Source organism: Bombus pyrosoma, linkage group LG12 (assembly GCF_014825855.1).
Source record: "Bombus pyrosoma isolate SC7728 linkage group LG12, ASM1482585v1, whole genome shotgun sequence".
NCBI lineage: Eukaryota > Metazoa > Arthropoda > Insecta > Hymenoptera > Apidae > Bombus > Bombus pyrosoma.
Window position 1 is genome coordinate 553,011 of NC_057781.1, and position 10,257 is coordinate 563,267.

At 30.9% G+C, this 10,257-nt stretch overlaps 1 protein-coding gene and 1 long non-coding RNA gene across 5 annotated transcripts; both read right to left on the reverse strand.

Moving 5' to 3' along the window:
* Positions 1–98: 98 nt before the first annotated feature.
* Positions 99–4,208, reverse strand: LOC122573523 (poly(ADP-ribose) glycohydrolase-like). 4 transcript variants are annotated; one of them, XM_043739998.1, is made up of 11 exons: positions 3,960–4,208; positions 3,306–3,415; positions 2,996–3,156; positions 2,808–2,924; positions 2,569–2,727; positions 2,236–2,489; positions 1,985–2,085; positions 1,746–1,905; positions 1,357–1,675; positions 1,036–1,270; positions 99–959 (listed from the first exon to the last, which is right to left on the reverse strand). In XM_043739998.1, the coding sequence occupies exons 2-11, from the start codon at positions 3,403–3,405 to the stop codon at positions 232–234; spliced, it is 2,334 nt and encodes a 777-aa protein (XP_043595933.1). In that variant the 5' UTR covers positions 3,406–3,415; positions 3,960–4,208; the 3' UTR covers positions 99–231. The 4 variants fall into 4 exon arrangements, with proteins under 4 accessions (XP_043595933.1, XP_043595932.1, XP_043595934.1 ...); XM_043739997.1 differs by lacking the exon at positions 3,960–4,208 and adding an exon at positions 3,504–3,825; XM_043739999.1 differs by lacking the exon at positions 3,960–4,208 and adding an exon at positions 3,799–3,817.
* A 1,435-nt stretch (positions 4,209–5,643) lies between these two features.
* On the reverse strand, positions 5,644–9,594 carry LOC122573529. Its single transcript, XR_006318758.1, has 3 exons — positions 7,678–9,594; positions 6,548–6,731; positions 5,644–6,009 (listed from the first exon to the last, which is right to left on the reverse strand). It is a non-coding gene; the product is annotated as an uncharacterized LOC122573529 (long non-coding RNA).
* Between the last annotated feature and the right edge of the window lie 663 nt (positions 9,595–10,257).

A 10,257-nucleotide genomic window follows, 5' to 3' on the forward strand; every position in this document is an offset into this window, starting at 1 on the left:
CAGAAAAGATATGTAATGTTATATATTTACATCTGAACGCGTTTACATATGTAGGTTAATTATTAATGAAATGATACAGTAATAATAAAAAGACAATGTTTGCAAAATTAATTAGTTTTTTATTTATTTTCGTTATTACATTATATACAAAGTATGTATGTCTATTTAGAAAGTCTTGTGTGAAAATGTAATTGTTTAACAGATCGCCTTAATTTATATATTTAAAGATCTTTAATTTGTTGATTGGAAAAAGTCTGAAATTTTTCTTTGTCCAACTTTCTTGGTTGGCGATTCGTGTTTATGCGAAGGTATAGAGATTTCACTTAAAGTTTGAGTCGATTTCTGTATATTATGCGAGTCTGTAGATATCGATATTGACTGACGACTTTCATCTTTAGTCGATTTACTGCAACCATTATCTAAATATTGTGAAATAAGCTCTTGCTTTGAATCTAATAATTCCAAACCAGATAATCGATGTTCTTGAATTGTTTTAGCCTGCGCCGTATCTTCTAAAAGTTTCCATAAAGATGATTTCTTTTTTTTTTCTGTACTATCTCTATCGTGAATTTGCCCTTCTTTTTTTTTTATATTATCTTTACCCTGAATCTGTTCTTTTTCTACAGTTCTTTTAACATCTACATATTCTTCCTTTAAAATCTCTGTTTTCTTTTTATCTATACCGTCTTCATCAGCATTTGTTAACCAATCTTGTATTTTTTCTTCTTCTATTTGCGGATACTTCTTAACATCCAAATGAAATAATCTCTTTTCTCCGTTATTAACGCATTTACTTTTTCTATAAACTTCTTTTGCTGTAGAAATTTTTGTGTGAATATTTTTACTGAAATGTTGAGTAATTGGTTTTATTTTACTTCGATTATATAAAAAACGATAGAAATCTGAATTTCTTGTTGAAGCAAATTCTTGATACTGCACCAATAATGAAAAAATGTGAGCTAAAAGTATATAACATTTTTAAAATAATTCTATACATTCCAAATATCTAAAAAATATTCTAATGTAGACCAATACCTATATTTGTTTCATGTTTTACAAAATGCATATAGATTTCAGCAATGTCATCTCGTAAATTTGTGTCTCCAAAGGTAAAGTAAACCATTGATCGACCTGCTACAGCTGCTGCCATTAACTGTAATAAAACTTTCAGTTTTGGATTTCCACGAAATGCACCGCATCCCCAATTACCGGTTGCAATAGGTGGCAGGTTGTTTTTACTACCTTCACAACCGACAAATCCAACATATGCCTACAAAAAATAAGATTGCTAAATTTTACACAATTAATCAATTAAGAATCAACTATCTAACATAAATATAGACATCGACTTTTAACCTTATTAAGTTCTCTTATTATATTATTTATGTTAAATTGCGCTTCTGAGTGCGTAAAATAAAGGGCATCGATCGCAACAATAGATGTTAATCGTCTTCCACTGCTATCTTTAGGTGTTTCATCAACATAGTCTCCCATCCATTTAAAACTGTTACTATAACCTTTGTATTTACTATATCTTTCAATACCACTGACAATTAATGCTTCAGTATCATCTAATTCTTCTGTAACAAGCATTGTTACCATCAATTCAGGACAAATTACAAATCTTATCTCTTCTTGTACACATCCTAAACCAAGAACTCCACCACCTACATATCTAGAAGAGTTTTCAATTTCTATAACAAATATCACTTTAGTTTAATATTAACTACAAAAATATAAGGTACCTATTCGCAAAATCCACTTGCAAAAATCCAGTTCCTTCTGCTTCTATCGTCCCTTTACTTGTAGTATGTAAGGGTAATAGTTTTTGTACTTGTTCATCCCATTTTGGGCAATCAGATTTAGGAATATAACGCCGTTGTATTGTTACCACACCTTCTGGGGCTGCTCTATGGAAAAATTATAATAAATAATGTATTGATTCTTTACTAATACTTCATTAAATAAATCGTAACGTATCCACCTTTAGATGTTACTCTCCGAAAATAATGAAATATACATTTCATCTTCTCCATTACAGATTCACATTTATTCCATTTTTCCTCTTTATATGCTGAAAACAACCTATGTAAATGTATATATTAATATATTAAGTGTATATAATTATTAAATTATGTATAACTAGTTCTGCTAGTACTACTTTTTGGTTAATTACATTTATATAGTATGATCTACTTTAATTCCATTAAAAGTTATAATGATATAACAAAATACCTATTGAAATTGATGTATGGATATCTTCCATATTCAGATTGCGGATTAGTTGAGTTACGTCTTGGAAATGTACAGAAAAATGCATTAGCTAATAAAGAGGCTATTTGTAACTGGCTAAGACTGATTGTGCCATTAGTGTGACGTTTCAAAAGAGGCACTGAACCAGTTACCAAAACAGGAAGTTGCAAAGCAAGCTGAACCATCTTCGGCATCAAAGTTTCAAAGAAATTATTTGTTTCATCTTCATCAAGTACCTTTAATATGAAATTATTGTATAATGAGAATATATAAGGAGTATATTGTGAAAAAGTTACATAAAATTTAAGATTTTACCTCAGAAAAAAAATGATGCAGTGCAGTAAAATCCCAACGCTGTGCATATGTGTGATTATAAGAAAGTATTGCAGTTTCTAACTGATGAGTCGAAACAAAACTTTGAAGTAATGATTCCTGTATTATTTCCCATCTGTTTCGACAACGTCGAGATCCATTCTGTAATAATGATTATATCATTTAGAAATTGTGGAGTAGAAAATAATACTAGGTTTTACTTGTTGTCATCTTTCACTTGCCTCATCTATTGGATACACACTACGTTTTGAATGTGGCATCCTAACATAATCTTGACACCATTTTTCTACTTGATGAGTAGGATATGGTTTGGGTGTTCCACGTGCCGGTAATGGCAACTATTTTAAATAACTTTTAAGTTGAAATTCATATACATTAATGAAAAATATTTATCCAATTTAACCCATACCGATATTAATACTATATGAGATGGAGAAGGACAAATAGGTGGTAACTCCTGGCTATCATATACACCTAAACCTTTACGTATCTCATCCATGCTCACACCTTTCCATTCAGGTACATCATCCAAAGGTTCTGGTCCATTAACATCAATAGACATTGAGCTTGCTTTATGAAATGAAATGCAATTGAATATTCAATTTAAAGAAAAATATACAAAATATTGTATGTGCATATAACATAAATAGTATACACGTAGTTTTAATTTTCCCGAACATCAAATCTTCAAAATTAAATGTGCTCAATTAATATCTTACAATCATCAGAATTTACAGGGTTATTTGTCACGTTATCTACATCATTGAAGATATCTGGAGATAGCGTTTCTTCGTCAAACGAGAATCCAGGGTCCGACATAATTCTTGAACTGAGAGAATTACAAATAATATATAGTAATGGTGGAAAATAACAATAAACAATACAGTGAAATGAGATGAAATAAAGTTCTTACGTACAAAAATAAAACGACGATATTTAAAAGCTACATAACGCGTCTCGAAAATAAAGTAATCTTGAGGTGGCAATAAATTATCACAATACTGAGAAATTGTTCGTTAATTCTTTAAAATTTCGTTTCAAGAATGTACGATCATTAAAACCGAAGTTACGCGTATATTGCTTTGGCGCCACAATTCTTCGTGTTGATAAACGTATTGCGGGAAAATTAGACATAACGGTACACAAACAGAAAATTATATATAATATCAACTAATGTTTCTATGTATATATATATGTTATATTAAAAGTTACATTTGCACTTCACATCTGAATGTTCTTTACACCTTTATAAAACAATACGTAATATTTCGTAAGTACTTAAATTGCATGAAACATAAAGTGTTATGGTATGAATCGTTCGAATGAATCGATCCATTTAGGGGAAATACATCTAATAGGGGAAAAATATTTACCTCAAATATTTCGAAATTAAATGATCAAAACAATCGCTTATGTGAAACAGAAAATGTTAATTGTTACTTTTATTAGAGATTATATATACTGGTAGAGAATTTGTCAAAGTAGATCGTACATTATGTATATAATTCCATTATATTGTAGAGTTGCTTGTTATATGAAGTAGCTACATATAAGTTTTTATATGGTAATGTACAGAATACATTTCTTATATTTTTGTACTAATTAATACAAATAAAAGATATAAATAAATATGTTAAACCAATTAAAACTTCTAACTTATACTAAAATCATTGACTAAATACAGGATAGACTTGACAATTATATGGCTTTTCGTGTGTCACGTTCTGAAATACCGACATTGAAAGAGATCAGAGATCAGTATTTCTTACGCCCTCCGTGATTTGCTACGGCAAATATAGGAATTATATTCAACTTAATTGTCAAAAATGTTAAAAATGGATGTAGTATTTTACGGGACATCGAATCATTGACTATGAAATTACAAATTATAAATAACTTATTTTGAGAAATAAAATCATTTACCTTCTCTTTTATTTTTTATTATTACACAACATATAATTTATTAGAAAAAATTGGATAGTTTATGTGAAAAGTTTTCAAACTTGTGTTGAAGATTTGAAAATGAATATTGTGGCTGAGTGACGCAACAATCGATAAACGCACTTTGTCGATTATATTTTCCGCTTGTCATAATAAAGATGGCACAATAAAATATTATAATAATAATGGGGCAGTATTTTTTGGTATGAAAATGATAATTTTAATCTCAAAGCCGATAACTTTGAATTGATAAAGTTTAAGGTATTCACGACTTGAATTTTGTGTGAATACTTGTATTAGTCATATTTAACAGCTCGCGTCTGTTCAACTTTTCAAATCTGCAAGGCTTTACATATACTTTATTTTGCAGACGCATAATGGTGCGCGTGCATCGTTCGAAGATGGCCGAACGGAGGATCAGATAAAAATTTTTGAAGCCTGGGACTATTGACCCAGTGTCAATGGTGGCCTTCTCGTAGAAAAATGGGAGAAGTTGTTAAGATGAAATAAATTCACGCAAATATTAAATACAATTTATTTCATAATAAATTGCAGTTAAAATTTTATGCATTTTTAAAATGCAGCTGTGCTTTTTTTATTTTTCTTAAGATTATTATACTCGTTACACTCGTGAAATAAAATGTACGTTTCTTGTAAGCGAAGCTGGAGGTATAAATCTCATACATCCGCTCAAACGTGCTTCAGTTTCTAATATAAAATTACTGTAAAATATTATTTTAATTATTTGTATTATATCACTTAATAAAAGAAGAACATTATATCCACTTAATTATGTACACTTAATTATAACATGTTGATAACATATAAACATACCATGTATGTAGGTTGTTGATCAAAACAAATTTCTTGGCACACAATATGTCAATTTTGCGCGCGGCAACGATAAATACGTTGCTCCGCTCTAGCCAACCAGGAGTTAGCTAGGTGAAATTTTAGCGCGGGATGTGATTGTACTGTTGAAAAGCGTGGCATTAAAATATATCTTCTTTTGAAATATGTGATTTTAATTACGTGGTGTTTTTTTACTGTTCTGTTGTCTTCGCTACTTGTACGCTACTATCTTTAGCAACCTATGAATTGATACAATTTCTTAAAGAATAATACATGTATATTAGATTTCATCTTGCTTATTATCATTTAAAGTTAGCTTTTTTATTAATTTTACAGTATTGCAATTTGTAATATAATAATATTGGAGGTAGCTTTTTGTTTCTCTATAGATAGCAATCTTTATTAAATTTGTTTTAACAATTAGTGTTGCGGACTTCCATCGCGATTTTTTTAATTAGTTTTCTAGGTAAAGTTATGTTGATGAATTATCGCGTTTTTTTGGAGTAGTGTTGCGCCTGTATCATGCTCAATTTTCTTCCACTGACCTGTGGAACCATATTCCTGGATTATCTCGTGCAGGTAACACGAGCAGTTTCCTATATCGTTGCACTGGATGTCTCATTATTAGTGCTATGAATATTGAAATATGAGTGTGTAGATTAATATTTATACTTAGTTAAAATATCCTACTTTTGCTTTCGACAGTTTTCTAATTCTTTTTTACTTTTTTTATTTTTAATAGTTCATTCTGTATATAATTACTTTTGTAAATATTGCATGAAGCACTCTTCGCGATTTATATTGAGAATTTTTGATTTTATATCTGAATTTAGTAAATTAGTACTGCGAAGAAGAAAAGATAGAATAAAAGATTTATAGTTTGTTTGTATTATTGTTCGGGATAAATAGACTTCTAAATTTTTGTATCATCAAAACTTACAGGAAAGCCTTCAGGTTTCTGATAGGCAGAGCCAATAAAAGAGTTTTTAATTTTGTTTAAATTAATTTAAATTTAAGTTCATTTAAGAAATCCATACAAAATCGATGCAGTAAAAGCACGCAATGTATTTCAAGATAGTATATCGAAAGTATGCAAGGTTTTGAAGGAATCAGCAAACACACATCAAAAAAGGAATTTGTTTAAAGTTAGCATGTACGTACTACATACATATGCATTTTTGCGTAAAAGGAGGGTGGATATTTCAGAACATGTAACACGAAGTCCCGTAAGATGTCAGGTCTAGTATCTTTATATGACCGTGGTGTTGTGATATGCATCATGGTTAGGAATTCTATTCCTCGTTGAGTGTATCTCTTCTTCCGATTCGTCGATAAAACAGTGAATGCGCCATCTATTGAAAAGAGCATTATGGCTGTATTAGTCATTGATGTTAATTACACGGTAATATTCGATTTTTTAAGTCAATGTACGCGTTAACAGATGGCACTGCGATGTAAAAATTTGATATACAGTATAATATACATTATTAATTGTTCAAAATAAATTTATACTCGATATTTATATTGAATGAACATATAAAAATTTCGGACAGCGCGTAATCGGCATTTTTACAAAAGTAACCATCTAAATTTGAGTCAGTTACATTTTTTAAATGGTTGCAGTATACACGAAAAAGAAAAACAGCAGATTATTTAGGCATTTAAATTTGTGCGATACTCTGAGATAAAAATTATGATAAGAATATTTTTAAAGCACTATATTAGCGTGTCCTTATATAGAACTTTTTTTTTATTTCTCATTGTACTCCAACTTTCTTGCCCCAGTAACCCAGTTATTAGTACACTTGAAAATTAAAATTACTATTTCTTGTTTCACTGCTCTCTTTTACTGCAGTTTAACGTCATCTGATGTATCGTTAAAATCGCTAAAAAATAGTAATATATCGTTTTCATATATATATATAGATATATGTGATTTAGCAACAGTATTTTATTATTTTTTTTTATCGGAAACGTCTCTTACATCGCCGTTTCTAATACAATCTTTTGACATAAAGATAAATTGCGTGTAAGATTATCTGTGATATTTGATTGTATGTACATATATATATATATTCTTTTTCAAACAAAAAAAGGAAGCCTCTTAAAATATCCGAAACTATTAATTAACGGAATTAAAGATAATGAAAGCTTCATTTGTTCAGTACGATAGCTTTGATTTATCGCTCATACAAATGTTATTTATGTTATTCACACGTCACTTTACTGACGTTCACACGAAAGTAATGCACGTGCTTGCGAATAATACGTAGAATACGTTCATTAAAAATTTGTTACCTTGTTATTGCTGCGAAGGCTGTCACCTCGTACACGTGAAATGCGATTCAACGTCTGGAGTAACACATGTGGATTTATGTAGATACGCGCAAACACGGTTACACAGGTATAGATACGGATCGCACATTATATCTATGGTACAAAGCCTTGCCACTAGCTGTGGCACGTGCGGATTTAGACTAGATTATATTAATCTGCTCGAAAACGTTCGTTTCCTATTGCTATCGCAAAGTACATTGATAATTCAAAATAACTGAATGATATATTCACGCTAACAAAAACATCGATACTTTTGAACGTGTATATATATATATTATAATATATATATTAGGTAGATGCACATGAAATATCGTCTTTCCAAAATTTAAATTTGATAGGCCGATATTACTTGTAACATTTTGTCTTATCTTCGATTATTAACTACATTAAGAAAGAAAAAAGATTGTTATAAGTTACGTATATTAAATGTTAGGAAGACGACAATGATATCAAAATCTTATTACGAATAAACAAAATATTAATGTAGTTTTCTCGTATGGATTTAGGTATAGCAAAGATATCACAAAAATTAACGGCTTCCGTTATTTCATTTAAGCAATTTTCTAACGTAAAAATTATTATAAACGAAGCTGCAAATAAAGATACTGTTGCATCATTCGAGTCTTTTAATTTTAGAAAGCATAGTTCTTATAAATCTTGAATAATAAAACAAACTAATCGTTGATGAAATATATACAATTATATGATGATGACAATATGATGTCTCAATGGCATTGTGCGTGTTTAAAATTGTATACGACATTTCGTATGCACCAACCTAATACATATATTATATTAGCCACAAAAAGATCGGTTACACATTTCGATTATGTATAGAAACATATAGTACAGATCAGCGGAGCAAGTGACTGCTCGTACATCCAGAAATCCTTATCATTATTCAGAGATACCAATATAACGTGTGATTAGTAAACGTAGTCATAACAGATATGTCTAACACTCACGAACGAGCATACGTTCATTACACGTACACGAGCAGGTTAAAACATGCATAGAAACCTGCATGGGGAACATGATTATATGCTTATGACAGACAATTAGATGCTACATAGCGACGCGGACAATATCGATTTGCATATCTACGCGAACACGTGCGTTTACTGATGGTGGGAACAAAGTATGCTTGAGGTTCTCCGGAATACGGATGAGGCATAACTATAAGAAAAACGACGATCCATCTTAAAGATAAGTTAATAGATAAATTAATTTTCAGTTAAAACGAACTTCGTGTCACGTGCATATAATACAGAAAGAGAAATTAGTAGCTATACATACAGTGTCTCAAATATTTTGTAGCTTTTATATTTTTCAGATTTTCTAATTTTAAGATAACTTTCTAATTTTCAGATTTGGTTCAAGCTTTATCAACATAGGTAATTATGCTAGTTATGTTTCATTACAATGTCAATGAAAAATATTTCATATAACGCATATTATAATATATTCACAAAACATTTCTCAAACAATATATGTTCTGTGGTTCAATTATTTTAGTTATAAATCACGAAATTAAAAATTTTTTACGTTTGCTTCACACTGTATATATGTAGCGTCGAACGATGGAAACAGTAAATGAAAATGAATAAAACAAGCACCATTCACAACGGTCGCGAAATAATAAACGGCAGCGGCGCACTTTGATATCGATTCAAAATGATCGAGGACGTTTATTTTCGCATGGCGTACGCGTCGATTTTGCAGATTTTCGTACTGGAAAACGTGTGTTCGGTATCGGCGCGCGCGACAGTGTCGACGTTGCGAGGTCAGTGGAACGGCGACGGTATAAATCGGGCGCTCGTTAAAACGTGACTTACGGCACTTTCACGACCGACCGAAGTTACTAGCGTGCTTGCAGCATTCTCGCTATCCCCCCACTTCTTTCGATTTACACTCTATCCACCAGCTTCTCGTTCCCTCTACTGACAGCTTCTCATAGCTGTTTTCCTTCTCGCGTTCACGATAAAGTCGCGAGTGCAAGTACCAGCGACACCTTTTTACGCCAATCTCACTGTAAATTCTACTTCCTTTCTCTACGTTGTTTATCTAACATCACCTTTTTCTGTAATATAAATTTTTTATTTCTAATTTTGCGTACATCGGAACCTATGCTTATCAATTCCATAAATTGTAATATTACTAATGTAACTTACCTTTATTCGTGTCACAAATATAACTTGATACTGTAAAACGACGAGTTAAAAGGTTACACAAAATCATTGAATTCTTAAGAAATAATTACTGTATCACTTATGTAACATAAATTTTATTTCCGGTTGTCTAGAACTTTTAACGATAGGTTTTGACGATTCTTTTACCTCCTCCTTCGAAACAAGAGGCAGGATTAAAAGCCTGATTCTAAGAATAGTTGTTCCTTTATTTGAAAGTAGTTAAACATAGACATCTGCAAGGATTCGTCGGATAGTCTTAGACAGGCAATAATCGCGTCCTTAACAAACCGGCGCAATATTCCATTATGTAAGACAACGATAGAACTCTCGATGGTCGAGAGCCCGATGATCC

Coding starts and splice junctions, on each gene's coding strand:
- LOC122573523 (XM_043739998.1), bottom strand. CDS start 3,405: ATGTCGGACCCTGGATTCTCGTTTGACGAAGAAACGCTATCTCCAGAT. Junction 1,906..1,984: donor TCGGAGAGTAACATCTAAAG/GTGGATACGTTA, acceptor TCCATAGAGCAG/CCCCAGAAGGTGTGGTAACA. Junction 1,676..1,745: donor CAAGTGGATTTTGCGAATAG/GTACCTTATATT, acceptor AAACTCTTCTAG/ATATGTAGGTGGTGGAGTTC.